Source organism: Schistocerca gregaria, chromosome 7, assembly GCF_023897955.1.
Source record: "Schistocerca gregaria isolate iqSchGreg1 chromosome 7, iqSchGreg1.2, whole genome shotgun sequence".
NCBI lineage: Eukaryota > Metazoa > Arthropoda > Insecta > Orthoptera > Acrididae > Schistocerca > Schistocerca gregaria.
Window position 1 is genome coordinate 76,047,944 of NC_064926.1, and position 26,620 is coordinate 76,074,563.

Genomic DNA, 26,620 nt, shown 5'->3' on the forward strand with positions numbered 1-26,620 from the left:
CAGGGCGAGTGGGAGAGGGGGCGGTGTTTGCGTGTGGATATGGTTGTGTGTGCATGTGCAGGTGGACTCAAGATGATAATGTTCTAGAAGCTTTACAATATAGCAAAGCCAGCAATAAATTTTAACAGTACACATATCACTATCATGTAAATGATAAGATTGTTTCTCACTTGTGGCATTCGGCATATGAAGTCGTGGGCATTTGCTTCAATAGCTGCCTTCTCTATTTCTGCTTGACTTGCATCAGGTTTTCCATATCTAATGTTTTCTGCTATAGTTGTTGCAAACAGTACTGGTTCTTGACCAACAACTCCTATGTTGCTACGAAGCCAACGTACATTCAAGTTCCTCAAATCACAGCCATCCAAGGACACCTAGAATACAAAATATCAACCAAAATTGTAAGATCAAGCTTTACTTAGATTCAGAGACAAGAGACTAGTCCCACAGACTGAACAGCTTTTATACTTCAGTTGGAACTTCCAAGCTCAGAGGCCTTGGCAGGTATATAAAACTATTCCTTGGTGTTTTGTCTCCAGTTGTGGAGACATCTTTGAAGAACAAATGGCAACTGCATCAAGGGCTTGAGGGCCCCCTGAATTTATAGAGGTGGCATCACCATACATCACATGATGCCAAATGAATATCATCTCTGGCTTGTGTCACCACTGGATTAAGAGTAATCGATCATAATCCTGTTGGCACATATTTGGCATCTACATTTTATCTGATTTCCTTTTTTTTTCTGTTGAAAGTAATATGTTGTATGTAAATCTCTACTGCTTCTATACACAAGTGCACATGATAATGAACCGTCCTGACTAAAATGCTAGTCTCAACGAATTTTATTTAATGGCTTCCTGCTTAGGTATCACATTCAGCTAAGTCCAGTTTGTCAGTTTACCACAGGTGACAGTTCCCTTTATGTTCAACCAAGCAAGTGTTAACACTTCCTTTTTTGGTTGCAACGTATTCTTGGCCACAACAACATGGAATATTACATATAACAGGTGTTGCTAGTGGATGCTGTACATCCAACAGCTGGCTTAAACGTGGATGAGGGACAAAAATTCACGGATTTTTCCTGCATTTCCCAGTTAACAATACACTTTCTCCTGGATGAAAATACACTTTTTCTGTGTTGAGTAGCAGTATACGTTTCCTCAGAACTGTAAAACTCATCAATCCTTTCAATGGTTGTGGTTTTATACACTGACATTGAATTTCCCAGCACTTTAAAAAACGAAACTCAGGGGAAAAAACACGCTTTGGAAAGATGTCTGATGTGCAGCAACACATAAACTGCATATTATCGTATTACAAAAGTATAAATTTGAATTCCACCGAACACCACATGTTACTTTCTGAAGGACTGAAATCAAGTTTGCAATGCGCTTTTATAAGCCAGTCATAGCTCATGTCAAATGATCTCGCCATCTGATGACAACAGATATACAAAGTAGACTTGACCAACGTTTCTATGTTTTGATACAGTGTATTGATATGTGGAACTGTTTCAGTGTTTCAAAACAGCTGTGTTCCAGTGTTTCGAAACAGTGATGTTTCATTCTCCTCTGTCTTGGATAACTGGACCAAATTTGATCTCGAGGCAGACAAAGAAACTGTATCATTGTTTCAAAATAATACTGTTTCAGGCCACTTGTGCTTGGGACGGATTCACTGTATCTAAACAGTCGCGTTTCATTCCACTGTATCTTGGATGAGATTTGGGCATGGCACTGATACTGAAACATGTTTAATGTACTACTCCATAAAACGCTTTCAGAGTGTCGAAATCTTTTTTACACGCAACAGCATGAAGCTTAAAATTTCCAAAAATAAAGCTTTGTTTCTAATTGGCTGCCCTATTCCAAAATGGGGTGATATCTGCTTGACAAACACTAACAAATAATAAAATAATGCACACTATTCGCATCCAAAATAATAAAATTGTGAAAAACATTCAATTAAATTACACGTATCGTATAACCTACACTTCCTTGTTCATGTACAGTAATCATATTAAAAAGGCAAGTAAACCTACAACATTTTGGACAAAAAAGGTTTAGAGAGGCAGTTTTTAGACATATACATACACTGGATGTACGTATACTTGCAAGCAATCTGGTTGAACGGTCACTGATGGTGTAGCGATGAACGGGAAAGGCTGGAAATCACGGTGGATTTGGGGGACAAAAATTTTGTTATTTATTCGAATTATATGGTGTTATTTGTGAGTCTATAGTCAATGTGTCTATTCTCCACAATGATTCCTTTTGTGTGCATGGAAATTAGCAGGACAAGTATATTACCCATACTAACGGAATGTGGGAATCCCAGTAGTGTATCCGTTGTTTCTGCTCTTTGCTGCTGCCTCCAGTTCCATTTGTATTGTTTCTTCTGTCTTCAGCTATGGCGTTAATGAAGCGCGGTGTAGGATTATTTTTTTGAAGATGAATCCTGAGAAAATTAAATGTAACTTGTGCTCCGAAGTGTTGTCATTTAAAAGTAGCTCAACTTCTTGCTTAAACAGACATTTCCGACATAAGAAGCCAACAGCTAATTTAAGTAAAACTCTTTCGAAACCAGTTTTTATTAATCTCGGCAGTGATGAAGCCAGTTCAGTTTCCACAGCAACTGTTCAGGTATTTGCCATTTCAGTGCCAATGCATCAAGGTGAACAAACTGTGCAAGAAATACCCAGCACTTCCACCAGTTCAGTTCTGGGTTGGTGTGGTAGACAAACAAAGGTTACTGGATTTGCACCAAGACCAGTGTCTTCACCCCAACGAGCCAAAATAGACGAACAGATTTTAAGACTTGTTAAAGAGTAACTTATATTTAATGTAGCTGAGAGTGTAGAGTTTAGAAAAAATGACTTATTTATTGAATGAAAACTATGTAACCCCCCAGTACAACAGTTAACTCTCTCAAGTGTTTGACAACACACTCACTCATGTGAGTGCAAGCTGAATCCTGCATCTGCATTACGACTGACCAATGGACATCTGTGAAAAATGAGAATTATATTGCAGTGACTGCTCACTTCATTCATAAAAACTGCAATCTGAAGTTATTATCTAGTTTTAAATTCCATGACAATCATAAAGCTGAAAACATTTCCAATGAATTACAAAATGTGACTTCAACTTGGGGTATTACAAACAAAATTGTAGTGTGCACTACAGATAATGCACCAAGTATGGTGAAGGCAGTGATGTGCAAATGGTGGAATGTGCCTTGTTTTGCAGATAACTGAATTTAATTGTGCATGCAAGCCTTGAACCAATTACATGAAGTCCTCAGACACTTGGGAAATTATGCAATATTCAGAAGCAAATGTGCTTCCCTATTTTAACACCGAAACAAGATTGCCCTATGAGATGGAATTCCACGTATGAAATATTTGACAGGCTTTTGAAAATCAAAGAGCCTTTGCAGAGCACACTTGCCGTCCTCACTGTGGATTCACAAACAAAACTGTCCAATGAAGACAGATCAGTTATTGAAAAATCTTGTGAAATACCATCTCCTTTTGAGCAAGTCACAACAGAAATTAGCAACGAAAGAAATTTAATCTTGCCAAAAGTTGTCTTATAAAGTAAAGCCATTGTCCGAGACTGAAAAACTCAGATTACAGCAACAGAGCCATTAATACAATAATTGCTAAACTTGAGGATGAAATCTGTACCCACCTCGTTCAAAAGTTTGCAGATAAAGCAATTCCTTATGAAACAACATTACTGGATCCTTGCTTCAGGGAGCATGGATTTCCAAAAACTGGGGATCGATTAAAAGAAACAAAGACGCCATAATTAACAAGTGCTGTGCAATACGACAGAAACCCACTCAGTGTTCTACAGACAGTCCACCATCAGCCAAACCAGTTGTGGTAAGCACATTCAACTCTAGCAGTCGCAACATCAGGCACGACGTTGACCACGCAGTAGGAGGCTTGATACAAAGTGTGGACATTTCATGTGCTGCGAGTATAGTCGAGCTTGATAAATACATGAAGATGGCACTGATACACAGATCATAAGATCCATTGCTGTAGTAGAAAGAACATCATGTGTGGTTTCCCGTTTGAAATAGTGAAACGACATTTTTGTATTATGGCTATGTGAGTGCTTCTATTCAAAGCAGGGGCAAATAATAACAGACAGACGATATCAAAAATGATACCTCTAAACTACAACTTATAATAGGTACAGCACATCTACTCAGAAATGAAACAGTAAAATTTCAACTGATTTTGTTCTTCTCTGGACAATGCGTTATGTCAAACATACAAAGCCTGTCCTCAGCCAATTGGAAAGTATGAAAGTCACATGACACAAAACCAGCGCACTTGCTGGAGGAAATACAAAACTGCCAAGATGCCTAAGTGAAACTTTCATACTTTCTGCGAAATGATTGGCACTCTCAGACCTCATTTTTGTTTTTATGACAATATTTATACAGTAGACTTTCAAAATTATACTACGTGAAGACCTACACGATCACAAAATACAAACTGTTTCACTGTTTCGATACATTACATTGTACTGTATCATTTTTTTCGAAACAGTTAGGGTAGACCAGGGAAAAGTTGACACCTTAAGACATTTTTAATTTTTACATTTCTTCTGATTTAGTTATGTTTTTTATTGAGGTACCTTATGTTTAATTGGGGATTTCTGCTTTCATTAAAAATATAGTTTTGTTAAACTAATTCCATTTATAAAGTGAAAAACGCGTATATAGCAATGTCTACTGGACGTAGGTATTTCCCTGTCGTCTGGGCAATTTCGACACCACTTTGGAGTAATGCCGACATTAGTGAGAAATTATAACATGACTGTATATCAATAAAATGAATATTGTTACAAAGTTATATCTGATACTTATAATAGTATGTCTCCCCCCCCATGAACCATGGACCTTACTGTTGGTGGGGAGGCTTGCGTGCCTTAGCGATACTGATAGTCGTACTGTAGGTGCAAGCACAATGGAGGGGTATCTGTTGAGAGGCCAAACACATGTGTGATTCCTGAAGAGGGGCAGCAGCCTTTTCAGTAGTTGCAGGGGCAATGGTCTGGATGATTGACTGATATGGCCTTTTAACACTAACCAAAATGGCCTTGCTGTGCTGGTACTGTGAACGGCTGAAAGCAAGGGCAAATTACAGCTGTAATTTTTCCCGAGGGTACGCAGCTTTACTGTATGGTTAAATGATGATGGCATCCTCTTGGGTAAAATATTCCAGAGGTAAAATAGCCCCCCCCCCCCCCCCCCCCCCATTTGGATCTCCAGACGCGAATTACTCAAGAGGATGTCGTTATCAGGAGAAAGAAAACTGGCATTCTACAGGTCAGAGCATGGAATGTCAGCTCCCTTAATTGGGCAAGTAGGTTAGAACATTTAGAAAGGGAACAGGATAGGTTAAAGTTAGATATAGTGGGAATTAGTGAAGTTCGGTGGCAGGAGGAACAAGACTTTTGGTCAGGTGAATAAAGGGTTATAAATGCAAAATCAAATAGGCGTAATGCAGGAATAGGTTTAAATATGAATAAAAAAATAGAGGAGTGCAGGTAAGCTACTACAAACAGCATAGTGAACGCATTATTGTGGCCAAGATAGACACAAAGCCCACGCCTTCTACAGTAGTACAAGTTCATATGCCAACTAGCTCTGCAGATAACAAAGAAATTGATGCAATGTTGATGACATAAAAGAAATTATTAAGATAGTGAAGGGAGGCGAAAATTTGATAGTCATGGATGACTGGAATTCGATAGTAGGAAAAGGGGGAGAAGGAAAAGTAGTAGGTGAATATGGATTGGGGATAAAAAATGAAAGAGGAAGCCGCCTGGAAGAATTTTGCACAGAGCATAGCTTAATCACAGCTAACACTTGGTTCAAGAATCATGAAAGGAGGTTGTATACATGGAAGAAGCCTGGAGATACTAGAAAGTGTTCGAAGATTATATAATGGTAAGACAGAGATTTAGGAATCAGGTTTTAAATTGTAAGACATTTCCAGGGGCAGATGTTGACTCTGACCAAAATCTATTGAGCATGAACTGCAAATTAAAACTTAAGAAACTGCAAAAAGGTGGGAATTTAAGGAGATGGGACCTGGTTAAACTGACAGAACCAGAGGTTGTAGAGAGTTTCAGAGAGAGCAATAGGGAACAACTGAAAAGAATGGGGGCAAGAAATACAGTAGAAGAAGAATAGGTAGCTTTGAGAGATGGTTAGTAAAGGCAGCATAGGATCAAGTAAGTAAAAAGACAAGGGCTAGTAGAAATCCTTGGGTAACAGAAGAAATATTGAATTTAATTGATGAAAGGAGAAAATATAAAAATTCAGTAAATGGAGCAGGCAAAAGGGAATACAAACGTATCAAAAATGAGATCGACAGGAAGTGCAAAATGGCTAATCATGGCTAGAGGACAAATGTAAGGATCTAGAGGCATATCTCACTAGAGGAAGACAGATACTGCCAACAGGAAAATTAAAGAGACCTTTGGAGAAAAGAGAACCACTTGTATGAATATCAAGAACTCAGATGAAAACCCAGTTCTAAGCAAAGAAGGGAAAGCAGTAAGGTGGAAGGAGTATATAGAGGGTCTATACAAGAAATATATTATGGAAATGGAAGAGGATGTAGATAAAGATGAAATGAGAGATATGATACTGCGTGAAGAGTTTGACAGAGCACTGAACGACCTGAGTTGAAACAAGGCCCCGGGAGTAGACAACATTCCATTAGAACTACTGACAGCCTTGGGAGAACCAATCCTGTCAAAACTCTACCATCTGGTGAGCAAGATGTATGAGACATGCAAGATACCCTCAGACTTAAAGAAGAATATAATAATTCCAATCCCAAAAAGAGCAGGTGTTGATAGATGTGAAAATTACCGAACTATCAGTTAAATAAGTCACAGCTGCAAAATGCTAACGCAAATTCTTTACACACAAATGGAAAAACTGGTAGGAGCAGACCTCGGGGAAGATCAGTTTGGATTCTATAGAAATATTGGAACACGAGAGGCAATACTGACCCTACGACTTATCTTAGAAGCTAGATTAACGAAAGGCAAACCTACATTCTAGCATTTGTAGACTTAGAGAAAGCTTTTGACAATGTTGACTGGAATACTCTCTTTCAAATTCTGAAGGTGGGAGGGGTAAAATATAAGGAGCGAAAGGCCATTTACAATTTGTACAGAAACCAGATGGCAGTTATATGAGTAGAGGGATATGAAAGGGAAGCAGTGGTTGGGAATGGAGTGAGACAGGGTTGTAGTCTCTCCCCGATGTTATTAAATCTGTATATTGAGCAAGCAGTGAAGGAAACAAAAGAAAAATTTGGATTAAGTATTTAAATCCATGGAGCGGAAATAAAAACTTTGAGGTTCGCCGATGACGTCGTAATTCTGTCAGAGACAGCAAATGACTTGGAAGAGCAGTTTAACAGAATGGACAGTGGCTTGAAAGAAGGATATAAGGTGAACATCAACAAAAGCAAAACGAGGATAATAGAATGTAGTCAAATTAAGTCGGGTGATGCTGAGGGAATTAGATAACAAAATGAGACACTTAAAGTAGTAAAGGAGTTCTGCTCTTTGGGGAGCAAAATAACTGATGATCGTTGAAGCAGAGATGATATAAAATCTAGAATGGCAATGCAAGGAAAGCATTTCTGAAGAAGAGAAATTTGTTAACATCGAGTATCGATTTAAGTGTCAGGAAGTCTTTTCTGAAAGTATTTGTATGGAGTGTAGCCATGGAAGTGAAACATGGACAATAAATAGTCTGAACAAGAGGAGAATAGAATCTTTCGAAATGTGGTGCTACAGAAGTATACTGAAGATTAGATGGGTAGATCACATAATTAATGAGGAGGGATTGAAAAGAATTGGGGAGAAGAGGAGTTTGTGCCACAACTTGACTAGAAGAAGGGATCGGTTGGTAGGACATGTTCTGAGGCATCAAGGGATCACCAATTTAGTATTGGAGGGCAGTTTGAAGGGTAAAAATCGTAGGGGGAGACCAAGAGATGAATACACTAAGAACATTCAGAAGGATGTAGGTTGCAGTAGGTACTGGGAGATGAAGAAGCTTGCACAGGACAGAGTAGCATGGAGAGCTGCATCAAACCAGTCTCAGTACTGAAGACCACAACAACAACAACAACAACAACAACAACAATAGTATGTCATGACTATAGATAAAGAAATATGACAAATAAGTCTGAAAATAAAACAAATCATTTTAAGAAGTAGAGCAAAAGTCACAAATGTAGTTTTCAGGAAAATCATAGCTGCTACAGTCTGCATGTGCCCATTACCCACAAAATACACACCGATACCACAGTTCAGTTTAAATGCCATATTCCCCACTGACTTAACACATTTCACCGTCTTTGGAAAATAAATCTATTCTGTCATTCATTTCATTATCATTGCATAATGCTGACTCATCTATTGGCTCGAAAATATTCTGAATGATCATCCTCAAAGATCTGATTTTTGAATGAGAGTCAAATGCTCTGTGATTTAAGAAATTCATCAGATATTCACGCACAGAGGTCACCTTACTAAAAAGGAAATTTACTTTGAAAGTAATGCTTTTCAAACAACCGTTCCAAATTTTTTCTGCGATCTGTTAGAATTCGATTCGTTTCAGCAGTTGCCAGAGATAACAGGCAACACCACCCTTGCACAGCTATGACGACGTAGGATGCCCGTACATTCATATGTGTAAAACATTAAAAGATGTTACATCATAAAGGAAACAAGACATTAGAGGATAATCCAAGAGCATGGGAATTTTATGAACCATACTAAAATGCATAATTCGGCTTAAAGTGCACATTCGTATGTCCAGATTCAGATGTATATTTCCTTAGAGTACCTGTACTGTATTATCTCGTGTTTGGCTCTTTATTATGGCATAACGCCCCACATGCTAGAAGATGAAAACGTGAACCTGAAATGCAGTGAACAGTTGAAACTACCCAATAGTGTTGAATTAAACACTTCATTTCAAATAAATTGACTGCCTCAGCAGAAAAGATTAATAAAGTCAAATTTCTTTAACAAACCGACAAAAATTACTTCATTGTTCTGCAAGGCGATTAATGCTTGAATGTCAGAAAGGTGGAAACAAAATAAAATCTGAAATTAATAACATATTTTAGCCTTCTGTAGTTATGTGAATCTATTTTAATTCACTTGATAGCTCCCAGCCACAGAAAACCGTTTTGTTTCCATTTGACATGAGAGCAATAAACGAAGAGGAAACAGCAAAATCACGTAACTCGAGTCATGTGGAGACTACCACCTCCCCACTACGACTCAGACTGCTCTGTGCATTGGGTCCAGATCTATGATATTCCTGTACCCGGGCGATATTAGATAGTGGCACTCCCCCTCCCTCGAGCGTTTGAGGGAGGACGCCAAAAATTTTAAAAATCATCTTTTCAAAGATATCTTCATTTTTAGTGCACATCTTTCTGAGGAGTGTGATACATAAAAAAAATATGAGTCATGTTGTTTCTTGATCTGATTACATGTATTTTGTCACTGTCTGATAGATAAAACAAAATAGGCCTGGCTAACATTGCAGCAATTGTTACACACACCAAATAAATGAAACTGTTTTGGCATAAATGGTCATTTTTATAACACGACAGAATATAATTCATGAAGTACCTATGTCAAATGCCTATTAGGCCTACTACAAGCAAAACGTTTTATGTTAGGAAATATTTTTACATTTCATTCATACTCTTTAGCTTCTGAAGCATGAGATAAAAAAGGAGTAGCACAAAACTTTTATATGAATTTGGAATCACATTCTTCTGCAATTTGTGTGAGTCCCCATTTCTTCTCCTTCCTCATCCTAACAATCAATTTTGTCATCACTGATTATGTAACTATTCCTGCCAGTGTCAAAAACTTATTCTCTGGTTAACTTTACTAACCCTGCCACAATCACCAGTTTAGTTATCCCGCTTTTATTCTCCAGTTAGGTGTTATTATGTGTTCGTCCAATGCATCTTCTGTGCGACTCCCAGTATAGAACTTTAGCAGCTGGCCCTTAGTAGTGTAGCGGTCTGGCCAAAATTTTCAGTCAAAATTTCATTTTTTGGATACACGGAGAAGACAATTCATAACCTTTGTTGCCTGTTATTCCTGTTAGTCATTTATTTCCACTCTAGTAGTCTGAAGCTATGGAATTCACTAGTAATTATAACAACGCTGATCATTTGCAAACCTAGTCAACCACTTACACAGCAACTGGCTTGGCTTTATTCACTCAGTTCGTTTAGCCCCATCCCCTTTTGACTGCAGGTAAGTTTATTTCTAGATGCAACAGGAATTCCCCTGGCACAGACATCACGTACACTATGCAAGCATTCAAAAATTAACTTATGATTCATTCAGAAATCAACTTAGAATTTGATCAAAAATGTTCAAAAACCATCAGGGACGCATTCAAAATCATATGAGTAATTGTTAGACCAATGTGCGCTGCATGCTAGGCGCTTTGTGAAACAAGTTCTTTTTCCTCAATAATATGAATTTGGCGACCCCCCCCCCCCCCCCCTCCAAACTGCTGTCCGGGCCAGATACCCCGGTTTGCCCCCACCCCCTAGTTCCGAGCCTGCTGCGCATACACGAATCTGGCAGCTTAGGTGCACCAGTAAGATTTTTACAGATAGCATCTGGCTGCTTATACAGCTAACTGCCACACTGCTGTAGCTAGAGGCAGGAGAAGGTACTACTCATACACGACTCAACTGCACATGTGCATAAGCTTTCTTGCAACCGCTCAAACGAATCTAATGTAAGCAGTTGTGACGTCATGCTCATCGGAGGCAATTTGTTGTTATGAAACAATGCATAGTGTTTGTGAAGCGTTTGAAACATTTTTCTGTTGGCAGACGCTTGTATGAGCACTGTGGTTCAAATGGCTCTGAGCACTATGGGACTTAACATCTATGGTCATCAGTCCCCTAGAACTTAGAACTACTTAAACCTAACTAACCTAAGGACATCACACAACACCCAGCCATCACGAGGCAGAGAAAATCCCTGACCCCGCCAGGAATTGAACCCGGGAACCCGGGCGTGGGAAGCGAGAACACTACCGCACGACCACGAGATGCGGGCTATGAGCACTGTGATTTGTTGTTTTATATGGTGCATTTCCTTTGCAACATAAGTTTTATTTTCATTTTTTTTTCTCTCATACGTGTTTTATTGCTACAGTTTATTCTGCAGTAGCGAGATACAGTAATATGCTTTGTTAGAGTATCAGTTCTTACCAGTCAAAGTTATAAAAATTTAACTGAAAATTAAAACAATAAAAAAATTCCTGGAATTCTAAACAATTCACTGGGTTTTTCCCGGCTTTGTCCCAGATGAAAAAATTCCTGGGTTCTTCCCAAAAAAAAAGATACTGAAACAAAACTGAGATAAAATTAAGATAAATGAAACTGTAAAATTTGACAATATCATACAGTGGAAATGCTAAATCGCATATAGGCACAACAAAAAGACTGTCGTAAAGTAAGCTTTTGGCCAACATGGCCTTCATCATAAACACACACACACACACACACACACACACACACACACACACACACTGAAGCAAATGCATCTCATATACACACATGACCACAGTCTCTTGCTACTGGCCTTTTAAACTGTACAACTTAAATGAGTTGTAAATGTTACTTAGGTCACAAACTTGCTGAAGAATTCACTGATATGAAAGTCTAGAAGAAGATGTACAAATATTTAGTCTACTATATTTTTCAATTAGAACATTGTATGTCCCACCGTACAAAAGTACATAAGTAACTGTATTTGTAGGGGGTGAGCTGTAACAAATACTGTATGACTTAAAAATGATACCTGGTAATTATGAGATTAATAAAGAAATGTGGGTCATTATTGACACTTGAGAGGGTTGGAAAGTGAATAAGGGAAGTTAATAAGGGAAACCAAATTAGTTTGCACCTAATAGAAATTACATGTCCAATTAGTGTTAAGTCAGTACAGACACATAAATGCTAACACAGAAATTTGTGAAAATACTGCAAGAAGCAGCAAAGGAATGGAAGGACTCAAAAAAGGTTAGAAATATTTTTAAGCAGCTTTACTGTGAGCAGTGCAGAAACTAGTAAGACACAGTTCTCTAAAAGTATAAATATAATTCCCATCCCAACAAAGAGAATGTTCACTTCTGTCTGCAGCCCAAACACTGAGTTAGTAAAAATGTATATAACAAATCCCAAACCAATATAATGGAACTGTATAGATAAAGAAATCTACTCACCAAGCAGCAGTAGAACACACATACAAAAAATGTTTCATGTATGCAAGCTTTTGGAGCCAGTGGCTCCTTCTTTTGGCAGAAGGGTTGAAGGGTAAGGAAGAGGGGTGAAAGAAAAGGACTGGAGAGGTTTAGGAAAAGGGGTAAGGGGTGGAGATGGAAAGGTCACCCCGAACCCCAGGACAGGGGAGACTTACCCGATGGGATTAGAAGGAAAGACTGATGGTTGGGGACTGCACCAAATGAGATTTGAAAACCTGAGAGCTTAATAGTGGAAGGCAGTATAATATACATGACAGAGCTTACCGCTAAAACATTGTGTATAAATTAATAAGAGTGAAAAGCTAAGTGCATTGTATGTAATAGATGAGATAGGGGGATGACGAAAAATAGACAGGTCAGAAATTCAAAGATGTAAAAAACTAAAATGGAGTTTAGAAAGGAATAGTTATTGTGAAGAAATGCTGAGATCAAAGAAATTAATGTATATTAAGCCTAGGTGGGTGGTGACAACCAAGGACATGTTGTAGCGCTAGTTTCCTTATGCAGAGTTTTGAGAAACTGATGTCTGAGGGAAAACCCCAGATGGCGCATCTGGTGAAACAGGCACTGAGGTCATGACTGTCTTGTGGTAGAGCATGCTCTGCAACAGGATATTTTGCATTGCTGGTACACACCCTCTACCTATGCCCATTCATCCTAAATGATACTTTGATGGTAGTCATCCCAAAACAATGGTATATCTACTAAATAAAATGAAAATAGTTGGCCAATTATCATATAGTCTGTTTTGCTCAGCTAAGTTTGTCTGAAGAAATAACTGAAAATTGCATCTCAACAATATAGGAAAAGCGATTGCTACTTACTGTAAAGAAGACACATCAAGTTGTGGACAGGCACAATTAAAAGACACTTACGTAAAGCTTTCAATCACAGACTTCATCAGCAAAAGACAGACACATACACTATTCACACACACAAGCAAGCAAGCACACCTTATGCACACATGACCGCCGACTCCAGAATCTTAGGCCGGAATGCAACTATCACAAGGGATCAAAGCAGCAAACTGAAGGGGATGGGGAAGGGATAAGAGTATACAAGGGGGGAGAGATAAATGCTGTCTGGTGGAGTGTGTGGAACTAGACTGTCAACAAGTGCAGCGTCATGAGGTTCTGGGGCAGGGAGATGAAGAAAAAAAGGAGCAAAAAAAAAGGAGCAGAGTGGGGAAAGACAAGCAGATGAACTGGCAGAGCGTTGCAAATAAACAGAGATGAGAATGAAGAGGAGATGATACAACAGAGGGCGTGGAAACTTTTGGGCAGAAGGTGTGGGAACAGTATGTTACCACAGGCTGAGGCCAGGATAATTATGGGAGTGGAGAATGTGTTGTAAGGATAACACCCATCTGCACAATTCAGAACAGCTGGTAGTGGAGAGAAGAATTCAGATGTCTCAGGTAGTGAAGCAGCCGTTGCAATCAAGTGTGTCATATTCAGCCGCATGTCGTGCCGCAGGCTCGTCCAAACACAACGGACTTGATTTCCATGGCTGCTTCACTACCTGAACCATCTGGATCCTTCCTTCCACCACCGGCTTTTTTGAATTGCATCGATGGGAGTTATCCTTACAACACATTCTCCGCTCCCGCAATTATCCTGGCCTCAACGTATGGTAACATACTGTCCCCACACCCTCCACCCAAAAGTTTCCAGCCCCTCTGTCCTATCATCTCATCCCCATTCTTGTCTCACATCACGGAATCAGAAATAAAGTTACTGGCTTTAGAAAATAATTTGTGTAACTTCAAGAACAGTCTTGGTACAAAGCATGAATTTTGTGATAGTTGTTTAATTTATCATCAATTATCAGAGTCCATCATAATAACAGTAAAGCAGGAATGCGTTGCTATTGCTGCTTACATGTGAGTTGTGCATTGAGCCGATTTTATTGTAGCACCCATGCACTACATAAAGGATGTAGGCTATGGTGATGGAAATTGATAATGCACGCATCTGTCAAAAATGTATTTGTTTCATACAAATAAGTAAATGAAAAGGTGACAAAACTGAAATCTGAAGGCAATGTCCATTAACCAGAGATCACAATAATGGCATCGATCCCAGAGGGTGTACACTCCTCGGTGACAAGTGTGTCACCCAAGTGTGTGAGTGCAGGAGAACTACATGTCCGGAATGAAACAAAGTTTCTTCATGACAGTGGGGCACTGTGTACTCCACAGAAACATTGAAACAAAATCAAAAATGACTGGGGAGTGCAAAACAAACTTCCAGAGTGGCCAATGAGGAGCTCATGTTGGCTCAACCTACAAAGTCTGCGGACTGCTCAAAATATCCTGAGGAAATGTGTCTTTACCGTATGGTGGCTAAAGTCACACTGCCATTGCATTTTGCCAACCACACATGTTGGCAGAATTTTGCCTATCAGTGTATATGCACACTGACGGATATGTGACACAATTAGCTTGTGCTGGGTGTGAGCAGCTCCAGTCCATTCATGCATTTCTGTGGCACAGCTGCCATACAGAACCCCACTGGAGAGCAGATCTGATGAGCTGCAAGAAAATGTGGGTTTGTGTGACTGATGTTTAGCTTTTGCACATGTTGTTATGATTTCAACATGAGCATAATGGTGGTGGGCCAGTCAGTGGTGACTGCTCAGTGGTGAATTGTGAATTGTGAATTGTGTTTTTTTTTGTGAATTGTGTTTTATTCATCTCATGACGTACATTTGCAATCCATTTGGTTTGCGTACAGGAGACATGTCAAAAATTTATAAAACAATTACAATGATTTTTACATTAATTAATGATAGCACTATAATAAATAACAACACTATAAGGATATTTCTTGGAACATGTAACACATTGTACCCAGCTCAAATTTCCAGATTGTCCTGCATGAATTCATTCACTGAGTAATAACACTTCATTGTCAGTACCTCATATAGCTTTCTTTTAAGTGAACCTAAATTCATCTGCATCAACTTGTTCCCTTTTAATTTATTAAAAATTTTCATTCCCATGTATTGAGGTCCCTGGGCAAACAGTCTGAGGCGGTGGGTGGGGAGCATAAAATTTTCTTTGTTTCTGGTATCATGTGAATGGACAAAATGGTTTCCCTCAAATAAGTCGCGTCTGGAGTACAAAAATATAATAATCTCATATATGTATAAGGATGGCAGAGTTAATATTTTGAGTTTCCTAAATAATGGTCGACATGGTTCTTTGTGATTGGCAGTGCACATATTTCGTATGATTTTTTTCTGTATTTTTAGTATCCGCACTATGTTTGTCGAGTTACCCCAAAAAACAATACCATACCTAATAATGGATTCAAAGTAGCTTGTATATGCTACTTTCCGCGTGTCAATGTCCGTTGCAGTTGATAATATTTGCATTGCAAATGCAAAGCTGCTCAATTTGTTTGCAAGGTATTCAATGTGTGCCTGCCACCTCAAATTTTCATCTACTTTTAGACCTAAGAATTTGACTGAGTCAACTTCTTCTATAACTTGGTTGTTGTGTACAATCTTAATTTGCTCACATTTTGACTGTTTGGTTTTGAACTGCATCACGTGAGTCTTAGATATGTTTAGATTCAGCCCATTTAGCTGAAACCAAGTTTCTAAGGTACTGAGGGTACTGATCACAGATTTGAGAATTTTTTCTGAATCCTGATCTTCAACTAAGACAGAAGTATCATCTGCGAACAGAACTGATGGGGAGCTGATATTTAATGGTAAGTCATTAACATAAAAGAGAAATAGGACTGGGCCTAATATGGAGCCTTGTGGAACACCCTGAGTAATTTTTTTCCAGTCAGAAAAATAATATGCGCCATTTGAAGAAATGCTAACTCTTTGCTTTCTGTTGGATAAGTAGGATTTAAGCCATTGTAGGGCACTGCCGCCAATGCCATACTTTTCAAGTTTGTAAACAAGCAATGCGTGGTTTACGGAATCGAATGCCTTTGTGAGGTCGCAGAAAATTCCTGCCACCTTATTTCTCTTGTCTAATGACGTACTTATTTTCTCAATGAAACTGTTAACTGCATCTACGGTGTTTTTCCCTTGCTGAAAACCAAATTGATTGTTTAGAATAACAGAATATTTTGCAATGAAGTTTTGGATTTGAGCAACAGCAAGTTTTTCAAATATTTTAGATAGGACTGGGAGAATTGAGATAGGACGATAATTTCCCATGATCTCTCTTGATCCCTTCTTGAAGAGTGGTTTGACTTCAGCATATTTCAGTACCTCTGGGAAACAGCCCTCTTCAAAACATTGATTTATTATCTGAGCTAGTGGGTTTGCAATTCTATTGTGTACCACTTTAATAACTTTGGTGGGTATTCTATCCCAACCTGCAGATTTTTTGTTTCTTAATGTTAAAATAGCATTTTCTACATCCTCAAAAGAAACTTTTGAGAATTTTGTAAAGTTTTCAGAGTTTTTGCCTAGGCCAAAGGGATTTACTTTGTTGTGATAATCTGCTACATCTACATCAGATTTTGCTACATTTATAAAGAATTCATTAAAGTACTCTGGTATTTGAGTTGGATTTACAACAGTTTTTCCTTCAATGTCAATTTTTGGAATTTCTTGGTTACAGGCTTTAACACCTAACTCAGATTTAATGACTGACCACACAGCCTTTGTCTTATTTTTATGATTTAAAATTAACCTGTTGTTTGCCAGTTGTTTTGCTGCCTTGACAACTCTTTTAAATATGGTTTTATAGAGTCTAACATATTTAATGATATTTATATCTTTATTATATTTTAGTTCTCTGTGCAGTTGCCTTTTCCTTACACTGGAAATTTTTATGCCCTGGGTAATCCACTTTACTGTATCATGTTGGTACATGATGTCAGCACTCAAATCTCTCTGGGCACAAGATAGGCATCTCCTCATGCAGCTGGTTAGTGGCAGTAGTGGCACTGCTCAGATTTCACAGACACACTTAGTCACGAACACACAGCGCGGGATTTGATCTGTGCCCTACACCTGAGACAGCGGACGCACAGAGACCATACAAATTGTCTAAATTCACATGAATACAGTCTCATCATGAGTTGAACGTGGATCCCAGGACTACAACAAAGAACCCCAATGGCATGGAGGGTGATGTCCAGATATTGATAGGAATGAAAATGGAAAACTGCCCTATAAGTGAGCCATTTTCAAGATGAAGAAAAAGTGAAAAAACTCTTTTGAAGCACTAAACAGCATAACTTCAGATGAGTTTAAAATGATTTCCACCAATGTAAAAAATGTTGGCACAAGAGTATTATGTCTGATGGATACTATTTTGTAGATGTTAAAGTTTTGAAAATATTCTGTCAAATACGCAATGTTTTGTAAAAAAAATCCTTGTTATTTTTGGGTGCCACCTTATATTTTGTAACCATGGCTTATTAAACTGACGGTTCAGTAATATTAATACCTGTTCGCATCTGTCTCCTATGGATTTGGGATTATTACACCCTTCATGAAGTCTGGAGGTATTTTGTCTGTTTCAGATACCTGGGGTAGCAGATGGAATAATTTTCTGTCTAGTACCAGTAACTCAATAGTTCTGAGGCAATGTCATCTACTCCAGATGTCTTGTTTTGACTTACAAGGAAATGTCACCAACCTGACCTAATATTTCAAGAAGAAGAAAGCACACATCCAAGATATCAGCCCCTGCAATCGACCCCACACAAAAAATTGGGCAATAATTTTGATAGTATGTAGTTATGACCTTCCGAAAGTACAGGCTTTCAAACTTTTGTACACACCAGTTTTTTGTCACTTGCTCTACCAGCCACTGCAGCTGCTTAATGAGTGAGCATTAACTACTAGCAGAGTGACAAATAAGACATCATATCTGTCCAGGGTTTTTTGAAACGTTATTCACAAACACATATTCTACACAAAAATAGGTAAGCAACATGAGTAGGTAGTATGTCAAACTCATGCACATGTACATTCTATATTATTTTAATAATGTTCTCATATTGATAGAACACAAAATTAAGATGAATAAACCTAAACAACTAAAGAATTATTACAAAATGAAGTTAATGTTTTTCAAATTACTATTCAATTATGCCAATAACATTGAGGAATGTTGCATCTCCTGTAAATCTGCTTCACTTCAGCAGTATCAGCCATAAAATCCAAACAGAATAATGCTAAACAGTGATGTTAATAATTAGTGCTATGCTACTTCTTTAGTGACACAATCATTTTTTCTTTCATTTACACTTCATTTGTGAATTGACACATAAAAATGTTCGAAGTACAGAGATCTTTGGTGCCAGCCACAGGTTAGAAACCACATAATTTGACACAATGAATAAAGCAAGTTACTTATACAAAATCACTATTTCACAAACCTCTTACTCATTCCACCGTAAAGCACTTCACACACTGGCATTAAGCAGCTGCAGTGGGGCAGAGCGATCGACAGACAGTTGGTGTACACAAAAGTTTAAACACTGTACATTCAGAAGGTCACAACTTCATTCTGTAGAATTATGGTGCAATTTTTGTGTGGGGTCAACCTCGTATGTGCGTTTCCCCCCCTTAACATATGAAGTGAATTTGGTGATGTTTCCTTGTTAGATTTCCAGAGCACTGAAAAATTCCTCTTGCAGTATCATATAATCCATCTCATCATCTTTTACATCATCTTCTGCTTCTACAACATTGTCTATAAGTTTGATTCACTTGTACAGCTCGTCCTTATATATATATTCCTTCACATAACAGCTTTCCTTTCTCTGCTTAGTACTGGCTCACCAAAAGAGCTCTTGATTTTCATATAGCTGTTGCTCTTTTCTCCAAAGGTTTCTTTAAATTTCCAACAGGTAGCAACTTTCTCAGTCATATATGTTTCTACAGCTTTTCCTTTGTCCTCTAGCCCTTCTTGTTTTGTCATTTTGCACTTTTCCACCAAACTCCTTATTTCAGCGCAACCCACTTATCATCATAGGATGCTGACTCAGTTTTCCAGGTGGGTCAAGGGGAGACCATGAAGACCTTAGGGGGAATAATGTAATGCTTGTCAACCTGAAGGGTAGCTTTCCACACTGACTGCATTTAGTGCAAGTGTCATGGCAGCAACTTCATTGGTCTGGATTCATCAGGAGGTGTGCTGGATGTGTGCGGTGATGAAGCCCAAAACTGGGTTTGTAACAAAGAACTTTGTACAGATCATTTTATTCAAGGAGATACCATCATTGTAAATCATTAAATAGAACTGCATGTCCTCAGGACATATAATGGCTGTAGTTTCCACAAGTTTTCATCCATTAAAGACCAGTTCAGGCAGTCATCTAGACTGAGTAAGATTACTAACCTGACAGTATAAATTCAATTCCTCAGTGGCACACAAAGAACTGAAGTCACACATCATGAAACTGCTTTAATTTTTTGTCCTACAAAAATAGTTCAAATGGTTCTGAGCACTGTGGGACTTAACATCTGAGGTCATCAGTCCCCTAGAACTAAAACTACTTAAACCTAACTAACCTAAGGACATCACAGACATCCATGCCTGAGGCAGGATTCGAACCTGCAACCACAGCAGCCACGTGGTTCCAGACTGAAGCACCTAGAACCGCTGAACCACCACGACCGGCTTGGTCCTACAGTTCAGTGACAAATGCAACACTACTGATATGAGTTTGTACATTTTCACATTTATTCAAATTAATTTACACTTGAATAATGACTAGTTCTCATGATACCTTTCCATTATACTAGTATTTTGTTAGTTAGAATTCCATCAGTAATACTCAACCAATCAGTTAACTTTCCCTCAAGACAGTAACACCTGTAAACCAAGTTAGTGGCTCATTATAACTGGTGCTAGACAGTGGTGAAATAACTTGTTAATAGTTATGTAACAAGTTTGTGACTTATGTCTCTCCTCATCACATTTCCACAAAGCACTGACAGACTATCTAAATAAGTTCTTACCAAAAAAATACACATGTTCACTCATACATGTTTGTTAGCTGGTGGTGAGACACAAACTTTCGCATTTAGTACATTAAATATCTACAACTCTCATTGAGATGTAGACCAGTTAATGTACTGATTGCAGATATTATCACTGACACACTGACAATCATGATTATGCTGACTGACATTGAGACACCACCTGGGTGACTTCTAGCCATGAACTTTATGCACATACATGTTATCTTACTCAATATGACCTTCATATTCAGGTGTGAATCAGGTGGGAGCTAGGCATAAATTATGGTATAAAATGCAATCAGAATGAACAGTACTCGCAGACTTGCTTTTATCGACATTGAAATATTAGCTGGGTCATAGTTCGAATCCAACATTTTGCATATAAGAGTGGATGCTAACACATAGATGTTAACTGATTGAATTCTAGCTGCTAACTCCAAACCCATTATTTGGTGGAAGTATATAAAGGCAGATGTACAAATAATTAATGAATTCAGTAATTATATTATTGTAAAGTAAAATGTAATGTCCAAATTTAGTGGTGGGGTCAACCTACTTAGCCCAACAATAATATTGGCTTACTGTATGCCAGATGTTTATAAAAGTATTAAAGTTCGAAGAACTATTTGATTAATACACTGCACACCAACAGTGGTTTTCTGAATTCCACATAAAATTCTCAGATTAAATTTTTTTTAATTTATTAAATTTCTTAATTAGTGGTACTATCTTGTTCAGAGTACAATGTTAAATCTGGGAAATAAACAAGCTAAGGCCTCAAATGAAGAAAGTAATGTCATGTGGGTCAAAACTTGAATTACAAATATTTTCCTGTTTTATAAGTTTTCAGGGAAAGAACACTGCTTATGGGAAAGAGTAAAACTATGGCTATCCAATAAGCTAGGTCTTTTTCTGAATAAGCTATTGCTGGTTTACAACATTTTTATGATTACATGTTATTGGAACAACTCCAGTTCTTAATTTCTCTCAACTAACAAGGTTTTAGGCAAAACTAAATACACCATTAGAATCATCTGATATGAATTATGACGTGAATAATAACATTATGTAAAGTAATGCACAAATAATAATCTGGTAACTGTATGTACACAAGAACATGCAGTGTGTGTGTAGGTGGAAGCAACCAAAGATGAGAAAACAAATTAGTTATCCAAAGAAGTAGAAAGGTTGCAAAAGGATTAAGCCTATCTTGCTACATTTCAACAACTGCCCCTGAAATTACTGAAGTGACTGCTGTCTCTTTTCCAGTACAATGTGTTAGTCTGACCTCTACACAGGTAACCCTCTGATGTGCCTGCTGGTTATATCATTGAGACACTCAAGTCACCCAGCTTGGCAATGTGCAAGATTTGTGTAGGGAACAGAGTAATATTTTAATATAGTCATATAAAATGCTTTGCACTAGTTAGTTTTCTCTTGTCTAACTGTGTTTCTTCAATATTACATTACAAAAATAGCAAACAGTGACTACTACATTATTTGGCATTGAGATAAAAAGTTTTATAGTGCTGAAGCACATGCAGCAAGAAATCAACCTGTTGTTCTGTCTTTGTACTTTGAGTACAACAAATATGAGTAACTGACTGTCATAAGGAATCTTCATTCTTACTATCTTTACACCAGCCAATGAAAATTGTTATCATTCAGAACATTGGGGAATTTTAATTAATCTGTGAAGAAGTACATTACACATACATCTACAACATATTTAAAAAAATAACACCAGTAAAATATGTTAAAATTAATCCTGCATATATTTTTCAAGGAAAATTTTACAATAAATTCATATGTAAAGTATATGGAAGTTAAACTGCAGAAAAAAAGATAGCTACATGTCAATTACATTAGTAAGTCTGGTGAAATACCAATGAAAAACTGAATTTCATGAAAAACACAATTTCAAAGGCTTTCTGTGACAACACACTGGACCCAAAATAACATTTTTTTTTACTCTAACAGACAAATGGTTGCTAAAACATCACTATCTAGAATGCCAACTTTGATTGTTTCCCAGTCAACTCTTTCCACATGATTCAAAACTAAAGCACAACGGAAGCCAATTCCAATTCTGCCATTGTAAGAACACTTTATTGGTACTGCAATCTGGTTATTTCAAGAAGCACTGCCCATCACCTTTCTAACTGACACATTAGTCTGCAACATTAAATACTTCAGTTGGTCATAAATTAATGTTGTATGAGTATAGCTGTGAAACTTTCAATAGTCTGGCCAGTTTCGGAAATTTAACAGAAGTACTGAAGATTTTTATAACATGAGGTGATGATCTGATGATGTCAGTAGAAATTTAGAACAATCCTACTAGTTCTCTCTCTCTCTCTCTCTCTCTCTCTCTCTCTCTCTCTCTCTCTCTCTCTCTCTCTCTCTCACACACACACACACACACACACACACACACACACACACACACACACACACACACACACACACACAGAGAGAGAGAGAGAGAGAGAGAGAGAGAGAGAGAGAGAGAGAGAGAGAGAGAGAGGTTGGGGCGAGAGGGAAATCACTCTCTTACCAAAGGAAAAATATAAAGTTAAATAGTCCAGATGCACAGTTAACAACAATACTTAATCTACATCGATAATTTTTTTTCTACACAAACTTGAATAGTTTCAAATTACAACTATGTACTGTAAATTAATACTTACAGATCCCAGCTGGGGATCATACAATCTTTGTATTAGCTGCACAACAGTAGACTTTCCACAGCCCGAACTTCCCACTAGGGCAACTGTCTCTCCTGGTTTGATTTTTAGTTCCAGTCCTTGCAGCACCTGCAATATCCCTCAAAAAATTACAAGGAACAGACAGATATTAACCCTGCTACAGATGGGCCCTATGCATTCTGTGCTAAAACTGCTTTTGTTATGGCCGATGCCTGTGCTGAGAGATGGTGTTCTGGCTGATATGAAATACTTATCTCACTTTTCGGAAACTATTAGGTGAAATTTTTTTATTGTTTCACATCCTGTAGTCTGATATCTTCACTTCATAAAGAACTGAATTTCTTTTCATTATCCATTATACACACTGTGCTGCATCAAATTATGCAAAATGTTGCTTGTGTTGAGAGATGGCATTCTAGCCAATATGAAATGAAAAAATTTGATTTTTGTACATATTAAAGTCTGATATCTTCACTCAAAGAACTGAATTTCTTTTCATAATTCATCATAGTTACTGCACTGCATCAAACTAAGTAAAACACTCCACAAAATTTTAAAGAGGTCACAGAGGTAAGCTTTATGCATGGTTGGCATTAGCTCATACACTGCACTGAATGAAATGTATATAATATATCAAAATTTTCTTTAAAATTGAGCAGAACGAGATCTCATTTTGTTCTTGAGTTAATGGGTCTTACATCCAAAGGATGCTTGCACACAATGTACCCACTCATGTCCTTGTGATTAGATTAGATTAGATTAATACTTGTTCCATAGATCATGAATACGACACTTCGTAATGATGTGGAACATGTCAGGTTAATAAAAGATGTCTGTACAAGAAATTACATTACACAAAATATTGCATGACACTAATGATTAAGTTTTTTTTTACTTAGTTTATATCTAAAAATTCAGCCAATGAGTAGAAGGAGTTGTCATCTAGAAATTCTTTTAATTTATTTTTAAATGTTAGTTGGCTATCTGTCAGGCTTTTGATGCTGTTTGGTAGGTGCCCAAAGACTTTTGTGGCAGCATAATTTACCCCTTTCTGTGCCAAAGTCAGATTTAACCCTGCATAGTGAAGATCATCCTTTCTCCTGGTGTTATAGGTATGCACACTGCTATTACTTTTGAATTGGGTTGGATTATTATCAACAACATTTCATCACAGATCATGTGGTCATAACAATTGCCATATTCACAAGCAATTCATGATACAGAATTGAGGTTTTCTGCAAAAGACAGCACACAATGACGCATGTATATTGCACGATAAATACTCAAAACTTGTTTAGTCACCAAGATATAGAAGTAATTTGTCTGCAGCAGTGAGAGGTCGGCACCTCACGGAGCATTCAGACGTCCACAGCACTATAGGAAAAGCCAAGTGGTGCACACGTACATGTCCACAACATCTGGGCAATGGTGATCAGGATGTGTATACATGCCCACAGTAGCAAAAGGATCAAATAAGTACACTTGTTGGTAAGTGTGCACTAATGTAATAAAGTATAATTTAGATAAAAACAATCTCTCCTTCCTCCTCCTCATAATGAATCAAAGTTTCTAGACATAGTGAGGAATCACAGATAAAATATATCTATATTAGTCTTCTGAAAGGAAATTCTTACAAAGTAAAATTACACACACACACACACACACACACACACACACACACACACACACACAGGGAGGGGAGGCCATGTCTTCAACCTTCAATTTTTTCCTTACATTTTGTGCATTATGTTAGGTCGTCTTTCGTTATGACTCTTTATGTCCTCCATTCATCAGCTTCTGATTATTGTGTCAGCAGATCTGCCATTCTTATTTTAGCACAATGTTAGATTTTCTGCCAAAGTGCCTATATATGTCACGGTCCCGTCGTTATCATAACCTCTTGTAAAAAAATCAGTCTTCTGAAAACACTCCCTGGAGGCACATAGAAGTGAGTGCCTTTAACTTGCAAAAGATGCTCTGTGGTATAATCCATTAGCAGATGGTATGTCATTTGCAGCACATTATTCTGTACTTGCAAGAGCTGAATATGGGGATATGTTACATTCCCTTACAATGTGGTGGTGTTCTTTAAGAGCTGTCTGAGCAATAACTGGTACAGAATGTCTTTGTGATGTTCTGCTGACTTCCATTTTCACTTTGCTTCAAGCAACCCAGCAAATTCCACCATAGATGCTGTATGTGCTAAAGCCTCAACATTACACAGAGGTAATGTGCACTTCTGAACCAATATACTATTTCTCGTTGAATTTGGTTGTGGTTTTCAAGTTGGTCAGAATGTTCCATCACTAATAGTAATGGCTTACCTTCTGTATGCATTGAAAGGTAGTAATCACTTATTTCAAGGTGGCTAAACAATAATTTATGTTTATAAGGCACCAGTCCAGGTGTCAAGCCATCATTTTCCATCCAAATACCACCATGTCAACTGCGTACAGAGTAAGCTATGTTTGGTCTGCAAGTGACACTTTGACTGTAAAAACCAGGCATGTGACTGGCCTCAGCAGCAATCTTTGTGACACACCAGCACCGATGTCATCTAGAGAGATCCCATACTCGATACACAGGTGAAATGTTGCTCCCTGAAGATAAGTACAGAGGTGGCAGATATGTGGCAATGGGAAACTGATGATTAAAAGGCTTGCAAGCCACAGGCTTTCATAAGCACAGACGACATCCATAAAAGAATTCCCAATGCTCCACTGCATTCATAGCCTCCCCCACAGCACAGAATTTGATGGGCTATGTAATGTACATGTCAATGCCCAACTCCTCCTAGGGATAATTTTTTCCACTTGCTCTTTCAGCACAAGTCTCTCCAAGTATAGCTTCTCACATAATTTTGAAATCAAGAACTGTGGGCTTATTCATCAATAACTCTTTCGGAGTTACACCTCTTTGTCTGCCTTTTGTATTGTCACTATCTTTGCATGTTTCCGTGCCTCCAGTTAATGACACTTATGGACCCTTTCTAATGCTTCCCCACTTCATCTTTGTCAACCTTCGTTTTCATTAGAGTATTTGTATTTGAGTAACCTGCACTTTCTTTAAACTTCCCCAATATATCCATCTTTCCATCATGAGGAAGGACCTATTAGTACCAAAAGCAAAGAAACGTATCTCTCTAAAATTCATATGTGTCGATCAGCAGTACTACACATCTTGTCCCTAGAATGTAAATACTCATAATTGCCAGCAATTCTGCCTTATAATTTAGAAATATGGAATATGATACAGAAAACAGGTACTATGTAGTAGGACACATTTGGAGGCTGGCACTCAGCCTGTCAGTATTTCGAGTCTTTCCAGTGTTACGCTGGCAGTTTAACACTGATGGAGTGATGGGGATGAATCTTATCACTGGTACCTTGTATAGCTTGAAAAAAACTTTTATTCACTCACTGACCAAATATATTTGGTTTGGTCCTCTGGATGTTCAACCTGCAAGAAACCTACAGCAAAGGCATCAGCCATATTCATGAAATCTCTTACAATCTGAAATGGCAGCAGTGGGGAAGAGCCTCTAACATCTGCCAGGCTGTGTTGTTGTTTAGTTAGGG

General features: G+C 38.0%; 1 protein-coding gene across 1 annotated transcript in view; it reads right to left on the reverse strand.

Annotated features, from left to right (window-relative positions):
- Nucleotides 1–26,620, reverse strand: part of LOC126281289 (multidrug resistance protein homolog 49-like) — a 290,653-nt gene that overhangs the window by 95,736 nt on the left and 168,297 nt on the right. The window contains exons 11-12 of the mRNA XM_049980112.1: nt 23,025–23,150; nt 171–374 (exon numbers count right to left, since the gene is read on the reverse strand). Coding sequence (XP_049836069.1) covers nt 171–374; nt 23,025–23,150 — 330 coding nt within the window. The remainder of the gene's footprint in view (nt 1–170; nt 375–23,024; nt 23,151–26,620) is intronic.